This window comes from Oryx dammah, unplaced genomic scaffold, assembly GCF_014754425.2.
Source record: "Oryx dammah isolate SB20612 unplaced genomic scaffold, SCBI_Odam_1.1 HiC_scaffold_23, whole genome shotgun sequence".
In the NCBI taxonomy this organism is placed as follows: domain Eukaryota; kingdom Metazoa; phylum Chordata; class Mammalia; order Artiodactyla; family Bovidae; genus Oryx; species Oryx dammah.
Genome location: NW_024070207.1, coordinates 128,754,412 through 128,777,535, shown reverse-complemented (window position 1 = coordinate 128,777,535; position 23,124 = coordinate 128,754,412). Strand labels below are relative to the sequence as shown.

At 42.7% G+C, this 23,124-nt stretch overlaps 2 protein-coding genes across 2 annotated transcripts; both read left to right on the top strand.

Moving 5' to 3' along the window:
* The first annotated feature begins 5,605 nt into the window (after positions 1–5,605).
* LOC120882388 (allergen Bos d 2) lies at positions 5,606–11,187 on the top strand. The gene is made up of 7 exons (XM_040266380.1): positions 5,606–5,752; positions 6,329–6,468; positions 6,657–6,727; positions 8,254–8,361; positions 9,349–9,449; positions 9,619–9,655; positions 10,983–11,187. The coding sequence occupies exons 1-5, from the start codon at positions 5,672–5,674 to the stop codon at positions 9,429–9,431; spliced, it is 483 nt and encodes a 160-aa protein (XP_040122314.1). The 5' UTR covers positions 5,606–5,671; the 3' UTR covers positions 9,432–9,449; positions 9,619–9,655; positions 10,983–11,187.
* LOC120882389 (allergen Bos d 2-like) lies at positions 8,836–22,176 on the top strand. The gene is made up of 8 exons (XM_040266381.1): positions 8,836–8,842; positions 15,326–15,415; positions 15,954–16,093; positions 16,292–16,362; positions 17,683–17,790; positions 19,975–20,076; positions 20,246–20,282; positions 21,986–22,176. Exons 2-7 carry the CDS (start codon positions 15,335–15,337, stop codon positions 20,260–20,262), a joined length of 519 nt encoding a protein of 172 aa, XP_040122315.1. The 5' UTR covers positions 8,836–8,842; positions 15,326–15,334; the 3' UTR covers positions 20,263–20,282; positions 21,986–22,176.
* The last annotated feature ends 948 nt before the right edge of the window (positions 22,177–23,124 follow it).

The window sequence follows — 23,124 nt, the reverse complement described above, 5'->3', positions numbered from 1 at the left end:
TAATTTTTTATTTATATAATTTATTTTTTTTTTTACTTTACAATTCTGTATTGGTTTTGGCATACATTGACATGAATCCACCACGGTTAAGATGCTTTTAAGCTTCAGTTCGTGGGCTGTAAGCAATTCACAAGCTGTAAGAGGTCCAGGGGAACCTGTTAGGCAAGCTAGAGAGCTATTAGAGGGGGTTTTAACTGAAACATCCCTTTCAAATGCAGAAGACTAAAGCCCTGATTTGACTTTTTCCAGAGAATATTAGAAGAGTGGAAAAGCAGGCAGATTCTTATTCTTTGGGGAGTGGATGCTCAGGAAACTCCAGGGGGAAAACCTGAGGTCTGATTAGCCTTGCCATCAGAGCTCTGCTGCATGACCTTGTCACGGGTGGAATTCCTCACGCTGGCTCCCAGCAGCTAATAGAGTTCTGCCAAGAGAATGCACTGGTCATAGCAAACACCCTCTTCCAACAACACAAGAGAAGACTCTACACATGGGCATCACCAGATGGTCAACACCAAAATCAGATTGACTGTATTCTTTGCAGCCAAAGATGGAGAAGTTCTATACAGGCAGCAAAAACAAGACTGGGAACAGACTGTGGCTCAGATCATGAACTCTTTATTGCCAAATTCAGACTCAAATTGAAGAAAGCAGGGAAAACCAGTAGACCATTCAGGTATGACCTAAATAAAATCCCTTATGATTATACGGTGGAGGTGAGAAATAGATTTAAGGGACTAGATGTGACAGACAGAGTGCCTGATGAACTATGGACGGAGGTTCGTGACATTGTAAAGGAGACAGGGATCAAGACCATCCCCCTGGAAAAGAAATGCAAAAAAGCAAAATGGCTGTCTGAGGAGGCCTTACAAATAGCTGTGAAAACAAAAGAGAAGCAAAAAGCAAAGGAGACAAGGAAAGATACCCATTTGAATGCAGAGTTCCAAAGAATAACAAGAAGAGATAAGAAAGCCTTCCTCGGTGATCAGTGCAAAGACATAGAGGAAAACAGTAGAATGGGAAAGACTAGAGAGCTCTTCAAGAAAATTAGAGATACCAAGGGAACATTTCATGCAAACATGGGCTCAATAAACGCAGAAATGATATGGACCTAACACAAGCAGATTTTAAGATGACATGGCAAGAATACACAGAACTGTACAAAAAAGATCTTCATGACCCAGATAATCACAATGAGGTGATCACTCACCTAGAGCCAGACAACTGGGAATGTGAAGTCAAGTGGGCCTTGGGAAACATCACTATGAACAAAGCTAGTGGAGGTGATGGAATTCCAGTTGAGCTACTTCAAACCCTGAGAGATGACGCTCAACATTCAGAAAACAAAGATCATGGCATCAGGTCCCATCACTTCATGGCAAATAGACGGGGATACAGTGGAAACAGTGGCTGACTTGGGGCTCAAAATCACTGCAGATGGTGACTGTAGCAATGGAATTAGAAGACGCTCACTGCTTGGAAGGAAAGTTATGACCAACCTAGATGGTATATTAAAAAGTAGAGACATTACTTTGGCAACAAAGGTCCATCTAGGCAAGGCTATGGTTTTTCCAGTGGTCATGTATGGATGTGAGAGTTGGACTGTAAAGAAAGCTGAGCATTAAAGAATTGATGCTTTTGAACTGTGGTGTTGGAGATGACTCTTGAGAGTCCCTTGGACTGCAAGGAGATCCAAGCAGTCCATTCTAAAGGAGATCAGTCCTGGGTGTTCATTGGAAGGACTGATGCTGAAGCTGAAACTCCAATACTTTGGCCACCTCATGAGAAGAGTTGACTCCTTGGAAAAGACCCTGATGCTGGGAGGGACTGGGGGCAAGAGGAGAAGGGGACGACAGAGGATGAGATGGCTGGATGGCATCAGCAACTCGATGGACATGAGTTTGAGTAAACTCTGGGAGTTGGTGATGGACAGAGAGGCCTGGTGGGCTGTGATTCATGGAGTCGCAAGAGTCGGATACAACTGAGCAACTGAACTGAACTGAACTTATACAGCATATTAAAAAGCAGATACGTTACCTTGCTGACAACTGTCCGTCTAGTCAACGCTATGGTTTTTCCAGGAGTCATGTATGTATGTGAAAGTTGGACTGAAAACAAACCTGAGTGCTGAAGAACTGATGGTTTTGAACTGTGGTGTTGGAGAAGACTCTTGAGAGTCCCTTGGACTGCAAGGAGATCCAACCAGTCCATCCTAAAGGAAATCAGTCCTAAATGTTCATTTGAGGAACTGATGCTGAAGCTGACACTCCAATACTTTGGCCACCTGATGTGATGAGCTGACTCATTTCAAAAGACCCTGATGCCGGGAACGATTGAGGGCAGGAGAAGAAGGGGACAGCAGAGGATGAGATGGTTGGAAGGCATCACAGACTCAATGGACATGAATTTCAGTAACTCCGGGAGCTACTGATGGACAGGGAGGCCTGGCGTGCTGCGGTCCATGGGGTCACAGAGTCAGACAGGACTGAGCGACTGAACTGAACTGATGGTCATCGTCGTGCTGGTGGCATCCTGGAAGCAAACTGCCCAAGAGAGGGTCATTTAGAGAGTGGCTGCCCATAAGCTCTTTGATCTAGTTTGCCTGATGCATCAACAGGCAGGAGGATGGTTGAAAGAACCTGGATCTCAGTGTCAGGGGCTGCACTGACTGTAGCTTATAACCTAAAGGCAAAATTACATTGGAGAGATGAATTTGGGAGGCATCTTTGAGTGGGGCAGAAGATGAAAATTTGCTCCTGTTGAAAATTTTTCATTAAATTTAAATAAAATATATAAAGAAAGCACGGTGATGATGGTTTAGTCACTAAGTCATGTCCAACCCTTGTGATCCCAGGGACTGTAGCCCGCTAGGCTCCTGTGTCTATGAGATTCTCCAGGCAAGAACACTGAAGTTGGCTGCTATTTCCTTCTCCGGGGGACCTTCCCAACTCAAGGATGGAATCTGCACTCATCTCTTGCATTGGCAGATGGGTTCTTTAGCAGTAGCACCACCTAGGAAGCTCAAAGAAGCACAGGAAGTTTATACATCTATATATTATATTTTATTTATATATATTAGTTCAGTTCAGTCGCTCAGTCATATCCGACTCTGTAGCACCATGGACTGCAACTAGCCAGGTTTCCCAGTCTTTCATCATCTTCCAGAGTTTGCTCAAACTCATGTTCATTGAGTTGGTGATGCCATCCTCTGTCATCCCCTTCTCGCCCACCTTCAATCTTTCCCAGCATCAGGGTCTTTTCCAATGAATCAGTTCTTTGCATCAGGTGGCCAAATTATTAGAGGTTCACCCTCAACATCAGTTTTTCCAATGTATATTCAGGACTAATTTCCCTTTGGTTTGACTGGCTGGATCCCCTTGCAGGCCAAGAGACTCTCAAGAGTCTTCTCCAACGCCACAGTTCAAAAGCATCAATTCTTCAGCACTCAGCCATCTCTATGGTCCAACTCTCATATCCATACATTACCACTGGAAAAACCATAGCTCTTAGTAGATGGACCTTTGTTGGCAAAGTAATGTCTCTGCTTTTCAATATGCTGTCTAGGTTGGTCATAGCTTTTTCTTCCAAGGAGCAAGCGTCCTTTAATTTCATGGCTGCAGTCACCATCTGCAGGGATTTCAGAGCCCCCCCACCAAATAAAATCTCTCACTGTTCCCATTGTTTCCCTTCTGTTTGCCATGATGTGATAGACCAGACACTGTGATCTTAGTTTTTTGAAGGTTGAGTTTTAAGATAGCTTTTTCACTCTCCTCTTTCACCTTCATCAACAGGCTCTTTAGTTGCTCTTCACTTTCTGCCATAAGGGTGGTGTCATCTGCATATCTGAGGTTATTGATATTTGTCCTGGCAATCTTGATTCCAGCTTGTGCTTCTTCCAGCCCAACACTTCTCATGATGTACTCTGCATAGAAGTTAAATCAGCAGGGTGACAATATACAGCCTTGATGTACTGCTTTCCCAACTTGCAACCAGTCCATTGTTCTATGTCCTGTTCTAACTGTTGCTTCTCGACCTGAATACAGGATTCATGTTGATGTATGGCAAAACCAATACAGTATTGTAAAGTAAAAAATAAATAAAATTAGAATAAATAACTTGGTAAAAGCCTTAAAAAAAATATTTCTCCGGAGGCAGGTAAGGTGGTTTGGTATTCCCATCTCTTGAAGAGTTTTCCACGTTTTGTTATGATCCACATAGTCAAGTCTTTGGCGTAGTCAATAATGCAGAAGTAGATGGACTTCCTGTAGCTCAAACAGTAAAGAATCTTCCTGCAATTCAGGAGACCAGAGATCATTCCCTGAGTTGGGAAGTTCCTCTGGAAAAGGGAATGGCAATCCACTCCAGTATTCTTGTCTGGAGAAATCCATGGACAGAGAAGCCTGGCGGGTTACAGTCTGTGGGGTCTCAAAGAGTCAGACACGAGTGAGCGACTAACACACACACACAGATGCTTTTCTGGATCTCTCTTGCTTTTTGGATGATCCAATGGATGTTGGCAATTTGATTTCTTGTTCCTCTGCCTCTTCTAAATTCAGCTTGAACATCTATATATGTATACACACACAGACATTTCTATGTATATCCATACACAAATCAGTGGAATACTTGGGAAGCATAAATTTGTGAAGTTTAGAGCAATGTGGATGAACATTAGGGTATTATGCTAAGTGAAATAAGTCAGATGGAGAAAGACAAATACTGTATGATATCATGGCAAATGGCTGTGACAGTTCATGACTCTATGAATAATAACATGTTAAGTTTTTTATAAACCTACAGAAAAATAAGATGAAGAAAAAATAAAAGAATGGAGAGCCAAAGTATTGCATCCCACTTATATGTGCAAAATAAAAAATAAAACAAACTCCAGAATATAACAAAAAAAGATACAGAGGAGAAACTAGTCATGACCAGTGGGGTGAAGGAAAGTGGTAGGTTCAGACAGGAGGAGTGGAATAAGAGGTACAAACTACTATGTTAAAATAAATAATGTATAAATATATACTGTACTACATAGGCAATTAAAAAAAAGCCTACATACTTGTAACTTCAAAAGGAGCAATAAAATTATGAATACCTATATGGTATACCTGTAGCAAAAAATATTGTACATCAACCCTATATTTCAATTTCAATATTTAAAAATGCATACCCCTCTGAGGAAGGCCCTGATAACTGATTCCTGGTAGAGACAACTCATATTTATCTTCTTATACTGGCCAGTGCCATCTGTACTCGTAGAAAAAAAACTTAAACAGACTTCTTCAATGAGAAACAAATAACACAGAGGTTGAGGATATGTGGCTTGCACTCTTGGAGGATGGACAAGAATATAAATATCACTGTCCTGGAAATACCTCAAGTGTTCTGTGATTTCTTATTGACACTGAAGACTTAATGTCCAGATACACTGCAGCTTCTCTCAAAATAAATAACTTTATAAGAACCACAGAAACCCACAAAAAAAGCTCAGCTGCCATCCAGGATATGGGAAGATGACATCTATGTAACCACATGGTGTGACTGACCACTGTTTGACCATTATGTATTCTGCTAAGAGACATATCCTATAAAAAGTGCAACCAGTTCACAACCTCTCCAACAGCTGGGACGCCCTCAGCTTCTCTACAAGAAGGGCCACGAGAATCCCAAGATGAAGATTGTGTTCCTGACTCTCCTCTTTGGACTGGTTTGTGTTGCCCAGGAAACTCCAGCTGAGATAGACCCCTCAAAGGTACGCAGAATGAGGTGCTCTCCTAGAAGGTCTTGCTTGTTTGAGTATGTGTGTGTGTGTGTGTGTGTGTGTGTGTGTGTGTGTGTGTGCGAGCGCGCTTGTTTTTGTGTACATGTAAGAGATAAGCTCATTTATATGTAGGATCAGATTGTATACATCCCGGGGTCCATTTATATGTAGGATCAGATTGTATACGTACCGGGGTCCATGTAACTACTTGAGAAAAATACAACCGTTTATCCGGTCTTTTTTTTTTCTTTTTCTTCATCTTATTAGTCTATAAGCTAAAAAAAGGGGGAAAAAAAGGAAACAATTTATCATGCTATCATTCAGAGAGTCATGACCAATGATGATGTGTTTTATTTCAAAAAAAAAACGCTGAATTCTACGCTTTCTGCTCAAACAAGAATCATGAATTCATGTCATGTTATTCAACAAGGTAGGGGGTAGAGCTCTGCTTAATGAGGTTGAATTTACTTCTCTTCTGTGTGAAATGCAGAAGCAAAGGTGGTGCTGTGTACTGGTGAGTAACCAAAAGAGATATTGACTGATGCTTATGGAGACCTTCCTTCTTAGATTCCAGGAGAGTGGCGTACCATTTACGCAGCTGCAGATAACAAGGACAAGATTGTAGAAGGGGGCCCGCTGAGGAATTACTATCGTCGGATGGAATGTATCAAGGACTGTGAATACCTCTCCATTACCTTTTATCTCAAGTAAGCACAATCCTCCTTAATGGAAAGCAAGGAGACTGCTGACTTTGGAGGTGGGGTCTGGGCTCCAATGTGCAGTGAAAGGTGTGAGTCATGGCTGTGAAGTTGAGGGTGCGAACTCTATTCAAGGGCGTCCTCAAGCACTGGGAAATGGACGGTGAGGAGGAATGTCTTGTCTGTTGGTTTTGCAGGGACGGTGGCACATGTCTGTTGCTCACAGAAGTGGCAAGGAGAAAAGAAGGGTATGTGTACGGCATAGAATGTGAGTATTCCAGCTTTGCCGATGGGCTGTCTACCCAAAACCATGCAACGTGTTCAGTTGGATAGCCTCGGTTCCATCAAAGACAACTAGATGTCTGGATGGGTGGACTGCTTCCTCTACTCATTACCAATGCAATCTTGGAAAAGCCATTTAATTTTTCAGGAATCAATTCTGTTCCACAACACCAGCATGAGGTCCAAGAGTGGATTGTGGCCACTGATGGTCTCTGAGAAAAAGTCCCAGAATGGTGACTATACATGTTTCCTGGGTGTGGTGAAGTGCATAAGATTTATATATATTACTATTTTAAGATTATAAAGACTTTCAAAATTGTTTCTGTCTTTTATTTCATCTACATGGTCAAACTTGCTTAAAATGAAATGTCTTAAATATTAATTTTCTTTATTACTAAGTGTAGTAAGTAGAACATGATTACTTCAAAGCCCCAAAATGAGAACAGCTAAAATAAGAGCTCTGCAATGCAGGAGACCCAGGTTTTATCCCTGGGTTTGGAAGTACGCCGGAGAAGGAAATGACTACCCACTCTAGTATTCTTGCCTGGAGAATCCCATGGACAGGGGAGTCTGATGGGTGACAGGGGAGTCTGATGGGTGACAGGCCGAGATTCACAGATGTCAGACACGGCTGAGTGATTTTCACTTCACTTCAAAACCAGAGCAAAAATTTCAAAGAATTTTTACATACATTGAAAGTGAGTTTAGCATAGACTTCTATCTCCACAGTTTGAAATAACAAGAAATATTTCTCAAATATAATATCAATGCATAAGTTGAAAAGGGCACTAACAGATTTCTATCTCTGTATTTGAAAATAACAGGAAATGATCCTCAACTATTAATATCAACACTGTAACATTACATTAAGTGATCCAGTGTCCATGGGTTTCATTTTCATTGAAAACGTATACAACAGACCACTCTAATCTTGGTCTGATGCAACTATTTTAATTTCAACTGTGGACATGCACCCACAGGATCTAATCTGCAATCGTTAAAGAGTATATATGCCCAACATTAGGCAGTAGACTAACTTGTACCTCTTTTGTTAGCTCTTATGCTAGAAAATAACCCTGGATTATGTAGTAACTCTCATTTTACTAAGATTCATCTAATTCTTCAGAACTGCTTTCTAATCACGATTGTACTTGCACATTGGGTCACAAAATTCCTGAAAGTGTAACAGTCAGGTCCTGTGAGCGGGTATGAGACGGCTGAGGTTCAACATATACTATAGTTGCAAAGAAGCAACTTTGCTATCGTCCGCAGAGGGCTCAGTTTAGAAGACTGAAAGTCTTGATGATGTTCAGGAGAGGGGGCTGTGGAGAGAGCTGTCCTACTTCACTAGCTCTCTTAAAGATTCTGACAATACACCACTAGAAATGTCACTGAGACAGAGTTTACCATCAGAAGGAAAACAGACGATAGAGAGTGTGAGAAGAATAAGGCATGTTCACCTGAAAAGGAAAGAAGTTCATCATACTTCTGAATTTTTTTTTTCTGTCACAGTCAACGGTACCAATACTTTGGAAGTGATTCATGTAATAGAAAACATGCTGGTAACTTATGTTGAAAATTATGATGGGGAGAGGATCACAAGAATGACTGAAGGTCTCGGTAAGTACTGGAGCTTATGTAGATGAGCTCCTATGATCAGTACTTTTACGCTAAGGAGAGAGGTACACACACCTTACGATAGGGCTTCAGGTGGCTCAGCTGGGAAAGAACCCACATCCAATGTGGGAGAGCTGGGTTTGATCCCTGGGTAGGGAAGATCCCATGGAGGAGGGCATAACAACCCACTCCAGTATTCTCACCTGGAAAATCCCCATGGGCAGAGGAGCCTGGCGGGCTAGAGTCCATGTGGGAATGAACAGCTTGCAGGATATGACCCAGAACAGTATCTATTGTCCTTGGGGAGGAACTACACGTGCTTGTGTTTGCTTCATGACTACATTATTATTACTTGGTCTCTTTCGACTGTTTCCCTTTGCTTTCCTGCAGTCTCATTTCTCTGATTAAACTTATCCTTTGACTTAAATATTTCACAGACAAAAGGCAGGTCAAAAAACAGGGTGGGTGGGGCAAGGAACACAAGGTTCTCTTCCATCTCACTGGGATTAGTGTGGTTTCCAAACTTCCCCATCATTCCCGCGCCCATTCATTTCACAAGGGTTCATGAAAACAGCAGGGATGGACTTCTAGAATGTCAACAAAGTGGACAGGCAGAGATGGAATTGGGAGGAATTCTGAGTCTCAGACCCGCCATGACCTTCTGTGATGTCCCATGAAAGACTGCTTCTCACAGGGGGCTGCCTAAGGTCTTGGCTGAATGATTAGCAGTTCAATGACTACTTCTCTGAACTGGAAGGGGATAACGTGTTAACTGTGTGGACTCTACCCCCACGGACACATCTGAAGACCTGTGTGCACACTCGGGCACCTCTGTAAATAACTACCTGGAAAGCAGGGTTTAGGTGGTGGTGGAGGGCAGCAGTGTTGCTGAGACTTACCCATCACTACAGGTAGGGGCCAGGTAACTCTCTACAACCCATAACGGATTCTAACACACACCTCTTCTGCCCTGTCTGCTATGAAATCCAGCCAAAGGAACCAGTTTCACTCAAGAAGAATTTCAGAAGTATCAGCAGCTGAACAGTGAAAGGGGGTTCCAAATGAAAATATAGAAAATGTCATCGAAACAGGTAAAGCCCCAGAGGATGACAGGTTTCCAAAATGAAAACACATTACTAGAACATTTCATTCAAATTACCTATTGGCAGCAATATCTTGAATAAGAGCTGTTTTGAAATAATCCTTTGAAATAGAGGCATGTCAATAGTCATTTTCCCTCTTATTCATTCTCTTTCACAGATGATTGTCCTCCATAAGAACAGTGAAGAGCGGTTGGGTGAGTAGAAATATGACGCTTACCACATATTTTTTTTTCTCAGTAGCTTAACACTTTGGGGTAGGGGGGTTTTACTGCTTTAAGAATGGGATACATACACAACAGAATATTACTCAGCCAACAAAAAGAATGAAAAATGCCATTTGCACCATCATGGATGGAGTTAGAGATGATGTTGCTAAGTAAAGTAACTCAGAAAGAGAGAGGCAAATATCATATGCCATCCCTTCCATGTGGAATCTAAAATAGGATTCAAATGAACCAATAAAGAACAGAGGCAGACTCAAACACAGATAAGAAGAATGGTGACCAGAGGGGAAGCAGGCAAGCGGTAAATTCCGAGTTTCAGATGAGCAGATGGGCACTAAAATATATAAAATAAACAACAAAGACCAACTGGAGAGAACAGGGACCTATACTGAGTGTCTTCTAATAACTTTTAAGAAGAAGAATGAAAAAAGGTATACATTGACCTACATATATGTGTAAGTGAGGGCTTCCCAGGTGACTCAGAGTTCCAGAATCTGCACGAGACTCAGGAAATGTGAATTTATCCCTGGGTCAGGAAGATCCTTCGAATAGGAAATGGCACCCCACGCCAGTATCCTTGCCTGGAAATTCCAACGGACACAGGCATCTGGGAAGCTATACTGCCTAGTGTCACAGAAGAGTAGCAATAAGATATCGAGAAAGCAACAGCAAATGTATAAATGAGTCACTTTGCTCTATACCTGAACCTAACACAACATTGAACATCAACTACATTTCGATAAAAATTAACTTAAAAAAAGAATGGGATGACAAAACCCTTCACCTTGCCAAGTGTCAAAGGGTTGGGCTTCCTTAGTCTTTGGATGAGAATATCTAAACACTGACGTTGGTGTAGAATCCACAGTGAGATGCTTTGAGGACAACGGAGGTGGCGTGGAGGCCTGAGCTGTGAGTGATGATGATCGCTGGGGGAATCCCACTGTGAATGACTGCGCTCGCAGCCACAACAGATGCATGATGATAAATGATATTACAGAAGATGTAAGCGGCACAGGTCACCCAGCATATACTCTCCTACATCGCAAAGAGCTGTCAATATGTAACTTAGTGTCTCTCGATATCAGACCTGATACCAGACTGCTCACAGCTAGTTTCACCACATAGTAATTCCATGGAACCCCCAGGGGTACACACACAGAGGAACTTCTGTGAAATGGGTCTTGTAGGAAAATTTCCCCACTGCTTCCATCAGCAACTGCTTCTATCGTGCTCCAGACAATATCATATTAGTGCTAATCAGCTCAACAATGTTTTACTTTTTTTTTCATGTTAAAAGAAAAAAACGAAGCAAGAATAGAGCAGCATCAAAACACTAATGTGTCCCAGTCATCCATATGAAGACAGTAGACCTTTTCCTCTAAATCATCATTTATTCTCTCCCAGGAAATCATGACCCTGAACCCACAGCTGTCCAACTATGAATGTCCTCTGCTCTTGCTAATGTTACTGGATTCCTGAACTGATCCATAAATTGATTAAAGCACATATGTGTAGTGAACAAAGTTTCTATATTTGCAAATACTGTAAACATGTAAATTCAACCGTGCAGAAAATTGAGTGTACAACACAAGTGGAAATAACTCTGTTTAGGATGCATGGTGTGAATTCTGCAAGTGTTTCTGTGAGATGAGAGAAAAACCTACCGAAGGTAGTTTTATATGCTGAAATGAGGTTCCGATCAGTTGTCACATGAGAAATGGGATTGGTTTTCAGATACCTTATTCTGAGCTGTCCTAAGTGGAACCTGAAAACAACTCAACGATGGTGTCAAGCAGTGTTCATCTGCTGTGGGGTTGCAGAAGGTGGTGAGGATGTTGCAGAATGAAGTCTTACATGGCCTCCAGGGGGCACAGTGGTAAAAAATACACCTACTGATTCAGGAGATGTAAGAGATGCAGGTTCAATCCCTGGGTCAAGAAGATGCCCTGGAGAAGGTAATGGAACCCCACTGCAGTAGTCTTGCCTGGAGAATCCATGAACAGAGGAGTCTGACAGGCTACAGTCCACGGAGTCACTAGAGTCAGGCATGATTTATGAACCGAGCGCACACAGACACACACACACACATATAACAAAGGTGAACAGTGTTTACTAAAGAAAGGGCAGTGATGGTGTTTACAAAGCATAGGGTCTGTGATGTCCGACTAGAGGGGGGCTACTCTCCTTCTCAAACCCCAGGAGCAGAGACTCTGATGCTGATGCAATCCAGGTGCAGAGTTACCTAAAGCTCTGCATAGAAGGTGCTTGCTCATCAGATATTTCTCAAAGTAATAGTCATTGGTTGGCGCCAACCGATGGGCAAGAGAAGCATCATGGGTGTCCCGTAGGTCATGCCACTTGACCAGAAAAGGCACCAGGAAAAATGTGTAAGGGAGGTGAGAAAGATGAGGCCATCCTAGACCATTCTGGAGACCTCTGGCTGATTCATGAGGAGGTGGAAGGCTGGGGGCATCTGAACGGCTGTGAAGTGAGAGGCAAGACAGAACAGGGCGCTGGGCAGGGACCCTGCCAGGGCTCACTGTAAGCTGCAGGCACTCTGAATGCATGTTACAAGCACACGCTGATGTCCAAGGTCAAGATACTGGTGTCCGTTGACTCGAGGTGCTGGCGGAAAATGGAACAATGGCGGTTGACGAATAAGCTATACTCCCTTCACGGATCACTGCCTTGGGTGCTGAAGGGGCTGGCATGACTCAGTGAAGCTACGGGCCATTTCGTGTAAGGCCACCCAAAACAGAATGGGTCATAGTGAAGAGTTCTGACAGTTCTGAAAGATGAGTCCTCCCCAGGTTGGAAGGTGTCCAGTATCGCTCCTGGGGCAGTGTGGAGGACAGCTACTAATAGCCCCGGGAAGAATGAAGCTATGCTCACTTGGGTCTGACCCAAGGAAGCGAGCTTAAACAAGAATTAAAACGAAGAAAGGACAAACGGAGCAGAGGGACTTCCCCAGGGGGCCAGTGGTTCAGATTCCACCTGCCAAGGCAGGGGACACACACTGACTCCATATCCTGGAAGATCAACGTGTGTATGATAGCAAAGGCCACGCACTACACAAACTCCGCTTGTGCTCCAGAGCCTGAACAAGAGAACCATCCCAACGACAAGCCCTCAGTCCATCACTAGCAGAAGGCAGAACACAGCAAGTAAGACCCAGTGTGCGCTGTAAAATTTAAAACAAAAACAAACCCTTAGCAGAAGTTTTAAGAAGCATGACCACTGAGATACCCTACTAAAATACTTTTAAAAAATTCTCAGGGAAACAGTTGACATTTGAATAATGAAAACATTAGGAACCAGGCAGGAAATAGGAACCGTTAAAAAAATTTTTATCTGAAAAATTATTTTCAAGGATCTCTATCCAGTTGACAAGTTATCAAATCCTGGGGAAGAGGGATCCTCTATCACAAGTCTATTAACTTTAATCAGTGTGGATATACCAACTCTTAGAAGTTTGCAGGAAGATCAGGAACAGGAAGATAGAGTCACAGAAAAACCATCACTGGTGATTTACATAAGACACAAGTTGATTAACACATCTGTTACTCATTTTACCCTGTGTGTGTGTGTGTGTATGTGTGTGTGATAAAAAAAAGTTCTGCTCTAAGCCACTGACTGGTATATGTGCAATCCTATTTGTCATAGTCACCATCCTGTTCATTACATATTTCTTTAAATCACAGGAGCTCTTTAGCTAGTTATAAATAAACAGGAAAAAATATAATAACAACAAAAAAGAAAACCTGAAGTAGAACTTAAGTCAATTAAACCCTTATGTGTGAAACTGAGTATTTGCTTATGTTGAGAACTCTGCAGCCACCATTTATTCAAGGATTATTTCCTTTGGCTCCAAAATGTAGCAAAACTAATGTCTTGCTCTTTCAGACATGGTTTATGAAAATCAACAGAAACATGTACTGCTCTAATGATCAGTAAATGGATGAAAATTCTATTTTCACAAGATGTGAATCGTGAATACTTTGCTTTTGACACAAACTTGTTGAAGGCCACTCATGTGATCTCATGTTCTAACTGTCTTTTTAACACTGCCCCTAAAAGAGACCCAAGAATAGAGAAACACAACCCGGAACACAACCAAATCTCCTCGTGGGGAAGGGACAGGAATATAGAGACAAATAGATTTTGGATACAGTTACAAAGGAAATTCAGAAGAGAATAATAGTCTTATAAGGAAAACTGTTGGAGAAATTGAGAATTCATGTGACCAAAAAAAAATAAATAACTTCAACTCTTTCATCGCTCCACGTTTTACAACTATCACAGAGAGACTCATAGACGTGTATTTAAGACCCAAAGCAAGAAAGACTCTAGAGGGAAAACACAGGTGGACACAGCGATCAAAGATTAGGCGGTTACTGATTAAAATATACACCAAGCAGGATCCCACACTGGGAACAGCACGTCAATAACCAAGCCTCAATCAAAATATTTACATCTTTGAGGGACAATCTTAAGGAAACACAAGTAAAGCCAGTGACAGGAGGAAAGTATTCGCCCATCTCCATCTGAAAAGAGACTCATATCCAGAAAAGGTAAAAAGCTACAAACTTCATGAAAAACAAGTAATTCACACAGTAATGAACAAACGACTTGCAGAGATGCCTGACAAAGGGAATAGACAGATGGCAATCACCCCACTTCACTGAGGAAATGGAAAATACTCCTGAAACTGTATACACTAACGCCCTCATTACAATCTCTCACGTGAAAACAACTGACCATACTGAGTCCTGGCAAGGATGGAGCAACGGAAATTTTCATCTCCTGTTGGTAGGGATCAAAAATCAGAGCCACGGAGATCCAGCTGTTCAACCCCTAACTCTCTACGCAGGAGATAAGATGGCTCACTTCCTTACAGGATCGTGTCTATGAACGCGTATCCATCAACACCGGAATGGACACAAGTGGGACATATCCTGATGGTACTATGCAGAGGCAATGGGGGAAGGTGTCTACAAAAATATATAGATGTTTATTCAAATGAATATGCTGAGGGAAAGAAGTCAGTAACACACACACACAAGGGGTGGAATAAGAGGTCAGTTCGGTTCAGTTCAGTCACTCAGTCGTGTCCAGCTCTTAATAACATACAAAGATTATTTGAAAAATAAAGATTGGAAAACATAGGGGATAAAAAGGCAATATTCTATAACTCTAAAGGTAGAAATAAAATTATGAATACCTACATGCTACACTTGTAGCAAAAAAAAAATATTGTACATCAGCTATAGTGCAATTTCAATATTAAAAATGCATATATTGACCCCTCTGACGAATTCCCTGATAACTGATTCCTGGTAGAGAAAACACATATTTATCTTCTTAAACCGAAGGTGCCAACATTTGTTTCAGAAAATCAGCTTAAACAGACCTCTTCAATGTGAAAGAAATAACAGGAGTTGTATAAGAAGCACAGAATGCCAAAATGCTCCGCTGCCAACCAGGATGTCAGAAGATTATCTTAGGTCACCGTGATGGTGTGATTAACCACTGTTTGATCAATATGTATTCTGCCAAGGGACGTATCCTATAAAAAGTGGGACCAATGCACATTCTCTCCAGTAACTGGGGCACCCTCAGATTCTGGAGAAGGACGTCGAGAGTCCCAAGATGAAGGTTCTGTTGCTGAGTCTTGTCCTTGTCCTGGTTTGTGCCGCCCAGGAAACTCCAGCTGAGATAGACCCCTCAAAGGTACCCAGCATGAGCTCATCTGCTAGGAGGTCTTCTTGTTTGATCATGTGTGTGTGTGTGTGTGTGTGAGGCTGTGTGTGCATCTGACAGAGATGATTCTGTGTATATGTATGACCAGATTGTATACCTTCTGTGGTCAACGTATCTACATGAATGTAATATTGCCCTCTGTTTATCTGTTCTTGGTTATTTTTCATTTATCTTATTCATCTGTAGGCAAAACAAACAAACAGAAAGTCTAACAAGCTAACGTTCAGAAAGACATGAACTGTCACGGTCTTTACTGGCATGCTTGTAGCTATTTCAAAACACTCTGAATTGTCTGCAAAAATTTCTGAATTCTACGCTTTGTGCTGCAATACAAAAGATCATTTCCTGTTATGTTATTCTGCAAGGTAGAGGGGGGGACTCCTCTTTGCTTTAATAAGATTCAATTTGCTTCTCTTCTGTGCTAAGTGCAGAAGCATAGATAGTGCTGTGTATTGGTAAGTAACCAGAAAAGAGATTGACTGGCATTTATGAGGAACGTCCTTCTTAGGTTACAGGCAAGTGGCGCACCATTTATTCGGCCGCGGATAACAAGGAGAAGATTGTGGAAGGGGGCCCGCTGAGGTGTTACAATCGCCAGATCGAATGTTCTGATGACTGCGAATACCTCTCCATTTCATTTTACGTTAAGTAAGCACAGTCCTCCTCCACTGAAAGCCAGCAGTCTGTTGATTTCTGACACGGGGTCCAGGCTCCAATGTGCAGTGAGAGGTGTGAGGCATGGCTGTGAAGCTGGGTGTGTGAACTCTATTCCCAGAAGGGTGTCCTCCTCAAGCCCTGGGGAGTGAATGGGTGGGAAGGAATCGTCTTGTCTGTTGTGTTTTTCAGATTTGACGGGAGATGCCAGTTTTTCTCAGAAACGCTAAAGAGACAAGAAGGAGGTGTTTACTTCATAGAATGTGAGTATTCCAGCTCCTCGGATGGGTGGTCTTCCCCAAACCATGGAGCGTGTTCAGATGGATAGTCTGGGTTTCATCCAAAACAACTAGATATCTCGATGGGTGGACTATTTCCTGTACTTGTTACCAATGCAACCTTGGAAAAGCCATTTAACTTTTCGGCAATCAATTCTGTCCCACAACACCAGGATGAGGTCCAAGGTTGGAATGTGGCCACTGATGGTCTCTGAGAAAAAGCCCCAGAACATGGACTCCTCACGTTCCTTGGGCATGGAGAAGTGTGATCACCTACTTAGGATAATGACAACGCTTTCACAATTTTTTCTTTTACTTGACCTACAGGATTAAATTTGTTTTGACTAAAGAAATTCTTTAAATATTAAAAGTTTTTCATTAACAGGTTTAGTAAGTAGAACACGATTAACTTAAAGTCCAAAAATGGAAACAGTTAAAATAACAGCCAAAATTTCAAACTCATTTTTTACATAATGTGAAAGGGACTTTAGCATAGACTTCTATCTCTATAGCTTAAAATAAGGAGAAATAATTCTCAAATATGAAGATTAATGCATAATTTGGAAGGAGAATTAACATAGATTTCTACCTGTACTTAAAATAACAGGACATAAATCTCAAATATTAATATCAGTACTGTAATAGTCTACTCAGTGATCAAATGTCTGTATGTTTCATTTTCATGGGAAAAAAATGCACAACATAGCACTCTAATCTTGGTCTTGTGCATTTATTTTAATTTCAACTGTGGACACAAAGCCACAGTATCTAATCTGCAAGCATTTCACATTATACATGCCCAACATTTTGCAATAGACTAATTTGTACCTCTTTTATTACCTCTTGTCCTAGGAAATAACTCTGGATGATGTACTGACATTTATTTTAATATCATTCATTTAAATTTTTGAATTCCTTTCTAACCATGATTGTACTTGCAAACTGGGTTACAAAATTCTTGAAATTTTAACAGTCAGCTCTTGTGAGCTCCTATGAGATGGCTGAGGTTCAACACCTCCTAGAGTCGCAATAGACAACTTTTTGTCATTCACAGACTGCTCAGTCTAGAAGACTGGAAGTCTTCATCTTCAGGAGAAGAGGGGATGGGGTGGAAAAAGCTTTCCTAGTTCACTAGCTGTCTTAACTAGTTCAAACAACGCATCACTAGAAATCTCAGTGAGATACAGTTCACCATCCAAGGCAAGACTCACGATAGCATGTGAAGAATAAGTCAGGCTCAAATGAAAAGAAAAGAAGTTAATCATATTGAGGTTTGATGGTTTGTTTTTTTTTCCTCTGCCACAGTCGCAGGTACAAATTATTTGCAAATCATTCATGTATCAGACAACATCCTGGTATTTTATTTTGAAAATAATGATGGACAGAAGATCACAAAAGTAACTGAAGGTTCCGGTACGTACTATAGCTTACCCAATACAAACTAGATGTGTTCACATGATCAGGATTTTTACAGAAAGGAGAGAGGTACACACATAACTTATATTAGGGCTTGACCTGTGGCTCAGATGGGAAAGAACTCACCTGCAGTGTGGGAGAGCTGGGTTTGATCCCTGGGTTGAGAAGATCCCCTGGAGGAGGGAAGAGCAATGCACTCCAGTATGCTTGCCTGGAGAATCCCACGGACAGAGGAACCTGGTGGGCTATACTCCACGGGGTCACAAAGAGTTAGACACGACTGAGCAACTGAGCACAGCACCTTATAAGAAGCGCATTCGAACAGATGTGTGTTCACACAGAGAATTCAGACTTCATGTGACGTGAGTCAGGGATACAGAAAGTCTGTCTTGCTAGAAAAATGCGGAAATGCATCCACTGGTGGATTCTATCAGATGGCTCTTTTAAAAATGAGATACACTTATCCCAGAGATCCAAGGAAATATTTCAGGATGCTCCATGAGTTCCTTGCCAAGTATCACACAAACAGAGTTGCTGGATCCTGACACCAAAGTGAACCAAGGTTTAAACCTGAGTTTAGAAACTCACAGGTCCCCGGGCCATGACTGCATTCATCTGCATGACAAATGCTTTCTCCTTTGTCACAGTTATGAAAGTACTGCCTGAACCTGAACCCGATGCTCTGCAAATACCACTGGACCACATTGAAGACTGCAGAGGCAGTGTGGTCTGGAATGAGAGTCATTCTGCCATCCGCCCCATCCCCTGGGTGCACTGCCACAGCCCTTTATCCCCTCTGATATCATATCCCCATCGGGGATGGGTGGGGGTTGTGTCTGTTCTTTGAGGATGACAAAGAGTGAGTTTTTTTTTTTTTTCCTCAGAAGCATGTATGACATTGTCACCAAACGTGGGATCCTGCTGCCTGCCCTTCAAAAGGCAACTAAAAGGCCAGCTTCTTAGAAAGAAAAGTCTGCTCTCATTCAGATGCAGACACCTATGGGGAGAGTGGGGCTTCTGTCCAAAGGCTGACTGCCCCAGCCCACAACTCGCAAACAGGGGGGGACAAGCGCTTTTATAGACAGAGGGAGAGGGCTCCTTGCAAAAACAGAAGTCAGCTCCAACAGTCATTTTGAAATCCGTCATCAGTGGTCTGACCAGCATCATCGTGACTGTTTTAGGCACAGTGAATGGACAGTTCCAGGGTCCTTGTATTCCCATCTCCTTGAAATCAATTCTCTGAATCGTGGCAGCTTATGCCATGGCTACAGTCTGATCATCCTGTAGTTAACTTGTCCACCGGGGTGGGGTTTCAGTGTCTGTAAGACAGCGCATAGGATATGACCCAGAACAGTATCTATTGCTCTTGGGGAGGAACCACAGATCCTTGTCTATGCTTCACGACTTCATTATTATTATTTCATCTCCTCTGACAGTTTTCCTTTGCTATACGACATTTGCAATTCTCTGATAAACTTACACTTTGACTAAAATAGTTCACAGACAAAAAGCAGGCAGAAAATATCAGGTATGGGGCATTGAACATAAGGTGATCCACCATCTCAGTGGGGTCAGTGTGCTTTTGAAAATTCCAAATCATTCCCCGCCCATTCATTTCATGCTGCTCCTGCTGCTAAGTCGAGTCAGTCATGTCCAACTCTCTGCAACCCCATAGACGGCAGCCCAACAGGCTCCTCTGTCCCTGGGATTCTCCAGGCAAAAACACTGGAGTGGGTTGCCATTTCCTTCTCCATTTCATGAGGGTTCGTGAAAACCCCAGGGATGGAATTCTAAGATGTAGACAAAGTGGACAGGAAGCATTAGAGTCTGAGAGTTGAGTCTCAGACTTGCCACAACCTTCTCCGATGTAGCTTGCAAAACTGCATCTCCCTGGGGCATGCTTAAGGTCACAGCGGAAAGACCTGTAGCTCACTCAGTAGTTGGAAGAACTGGAACGTGGTAACGTGGTAACTATGTGGACTCTACCCCCATGGACCCATGTGAAGACCTGTGTGTGCACACGGGCACGTCTGTAGAAAAACACCTGGGTTTAGGTGATGGTGGAGGCCAGCGGTGTTGGTGAGACTTACCCATGACTACAGGTAGGAGCCAGGTGACTCTCTACAACCCATAACGGATTCTAATACACACCTCTTCTGCCCTGTCTGCTATGAAATCCAGCCAAAGGAAACAGTTTCACTGACGAAGAATTTCAGAAGTATCAGCAGCTGAACACTGAGAGAGGGATTCCAAATGAAAATATAGAAAATGTCATCGAAACAGGTAAAGCCCCAGAGGACAACAGGTATCCAAAATGAAAACATGTCACTGGGACATTCAATTCAAAATTCCTATTGACACAGATATCTTTGTACAAAGCTGTTATGAAATAATCCTTGGAGACAGAGGCATATCAATGATCATTATCCCCCTTATTCATTCTCTTTCGCAGACGACTGTCCTCCATAAGAACAGAGAACATCAGTTGGGTGAGTAGAGACATAACACATCCAACACTGAGGTTTTTCTCCATAGGTTCGCTCTTTGGGTGCGGGGGTGGGGGGGAAGGTTTCACTGTTTTAAGAATAGGATACATACACAATGGAATATTACTCAGCCTTGAAAAAGGATGAAACGATGCCATTTGCAGCAACACAGATGGGCACAGAGATGATCTTACTAAGGGAACCAAGTCAGACAGAGAAAGGCAAATATCATATGCCATCACTTCCACGAGGAATCGTAAAAATATGATGCAAATGAACCATTCATAAAACAGAAACAGACTCTCAAACACAGACAAAATTAATGGTCACCAAAGGGGAAGCAGGCAAGGGGTAAATTAGGAGTTTGAGATGAGCAGATACACAGTAAAATATATAAAATAAATGACAAAGGCATAGTGGATAACACAGAGAACTATGTGCAATGTCTTGTAATAACTTTCAAAAGAAGAATCTAAAAGGTATACATTTACCTGCTGCTGCTAAGTTGCTTCAGTCGTGTCTGACTCTGTGCGACCCCATAGACGGCAGCCCACCAGGCTCCCCCATCCCTGGGATGCTCCAGGCAAGAACACTGGAGTGGGTTGCCGTTTCCTTCTCCAATGCATGAAAGTGAAAAGTGAAAGGGAAGTCACTCAGTCCTGTCCGATATTTAGCGACCCCATAGACAGCAGCCCACCAGCCTCCTCTGTCCATGGGATTTTCCAGGCAAGAGTACTGGAGTGGGGTGCCACTGCCTTCTCCGAAATACGTTTACCTACATATATGTATAACTGAGGCTTTGGAGGTGACTCAGTGATCAAGAATCTGCCTGCCCATGGAGGAGACACAGGAGACATGGGTTCTATCCATGAGTTAGAAAGATCCCTTGCAGTAGAAAATGTAACCCACTCCAGTATTCTTGCCTGGAAAATCCAATGGACAGAGGAGTCTGGCAAGTTACCGACCATAGGACGCAAACACTGGGACATGACTTAGCGACTAAACAACCACAAATGTACAAATAACTCACTTTGCTGTACACCTGAAAGTAACACAATGCTGCAAATCTAGGACGTTTCAATAAAAACTGATTTACAAAAAGAATAGGAGAAGAAAACAGTCCACCTTGCCAGACAGCAGAGACTCAGGCTTCCATAAGTGCTTGGATTTAAATGTCCAAACACAACACTGGTGTAGACTCCACGGTGAGATGCTCTGAGGACAGAGGAGGAGGCGGTGTGAAGCCCCGAGCTGTGAGATGTGATGACCGCCCCGCCCCGCCGGTGAATCCCACTGTGAGTGAAGGACCTTGCAGCCGCAACACATCCGTGATGATAAAGGAGACTACAGACGATGTAAGCCGCACAGGTGACACAGTATATCGTCTCCTACATCTCAGGCCTCTGAATATGTAACCTAGCGACTCTCAGCAGACAAGCTGACGCAGGACTGCTCACGGCTAGTTTCACCAGGTGGTAATGATATGCAAGCCCACAGGGACACACACAGAAGGACTTCTGTGAAAAGGGTCTTGTAGGATAATCCCACACGGCCCCACTCACAGAAGGACTTCTGTGAAAGGTGCAGGGAAAATTCTCCCCTGGGTCCACCATCCACTGCTTCTCTCTTTTTATGCTATCAGCAATATTATGTTAATCCTAATCAGCTCAACAACATGCTACTTTTTTTTTTCATGTTTCAAGCAGAAAACAAAGTTAAGAATATGAGCAACGTCACAGCACTAATCATCTGTATCAAGATAACAGACCTTTTCCTTGAAATTGTCATTTCTTCTCTCCCAGGAAGTCATGACTCGCAACTTTCCTACTACGAATCCCCTGTGCTCTTGTTGATGTTACTGGATTCCTAAACTGATCAATAAACTGATTAATGCACATACGTGTCAGTGAGGGCGTTTGCCATACGTCTAACGCACAAAGCATGTAAATCCAACCAGGCAGAAATCGAGGGCACAATGAAGCAGGTGATAACCCTGTTTAGGATGCATGGTGTGAATCCTGAAACTGTCTTGGTGAGAAGAGAGAATAAACCACAGAGGGTAGTTTTACAGTGCTTCCCCTGGATTGCAATGAGAACAACATGCAATAATAATATACAGTGTCCACAAGTGAACCTATTTGACAAAAGAGAAATAGAGTCTCGCAGACATAGAGATCAGACGTGTGGGTGCCAAGAGGCAGGGAAGGGATGGCGTGGGAGTTTGACATTAGTGGATGCAAACTTTTATATGCAAGATGGCCAAAAATGAGGTCCTACTGTAGAGGACAGACAACTATATCCAGTCTCCTGACATAAACCACACTGGGAAAGAATATCAGGAAAAGAATGCCTGCATGTGTACAACTGAGTCACTAGTCTGTACAGTTCAGTTCAGTTCAGTCGCTCAGTCGTGTCTGACTCCTTGCGACCCCATGAACCACAGCACGCCAGGCCTCCTTGTCCATCACCAACTCCCAGAGTTTACTCAAACTCCTGTCCATTGAGTCAGTAATGCCATCCAACCATCTTATCCTCTCTCGCCCCCTTCTCCTCCTGCCTTCAATCTTTCCCAGCATCAGGGTCTTTCCTAATAACTCGGCTCTTTGTATAAGGTGGCCAAAGTACTGGAGCTTCAGCTTCAGCATCAGTCCTTCCAATGAACACTCAGGACTGATCTCCATTAGGATGGACTGGTTGGATCTCCTTGCAGTCCAAGGGACTCTCAAGAATCTTCTCCAACACCGCAGTTCAAAAGCATCAATTCTTCGGTGCTCAGCTTTCTTTATAGTTCAGCTCTCACATCCATACATGACCACTGGAAAAACCATAGCTTTGACTAGACAGA

What these genes read in the sequence shown, in the direction of transcription:
- LOC120882388 (XM_040266380.1), top strand. Translation starts at nt 5,672, where the DNA reads ATGAAGATTGTGTTCCTGACTCTCCTCTTTGGACTGGTTTGTGTTGCC. An exon ending in CTGAGATAGACCCCTCAAAG is followed by an intron (nt 5,753 to 6,328) that starts GTACGCAGAATG and finishes CTTCCTTCTTAG; the next exon opens with ATTCCAGGAGAGTGGCGTAC. An exon ending in TCCATTACCTTTTATCTCAA is followed by an intron (nt 6,469 to 6,656) that starts GTAAGCACAATC and finishes TTGGTTTTGCAG; the next exon opens with GGACGGTGGCACATGTCTGT.
- LOC120882389 (XM_040266381.1), top strand. Translation starts at nt 15,335, where the DNA reads ATGAAGGTTCTGTTGCTGAGTCTTGTCCTTGTCCTGGTTTGTGCCGCC. An exon ending in AGGTGTTTACTTCATAGAAT is followed by an intron (nt 16,363 to 17,682) that starts GTGAGTATTCCA and finishes CCTCTGCCACAG; the next exon opens with TCGCAGGTACAAATTATTTG. An exon ending in AAAAGTAACTGAAGGTTCCG is followed by an intron (nt 17,791 to 19,974) that starts GTACGTACTATA and finishes TATGAAATCCAG; the next exon opens with CCAAAGGAAACAGTTTCACT.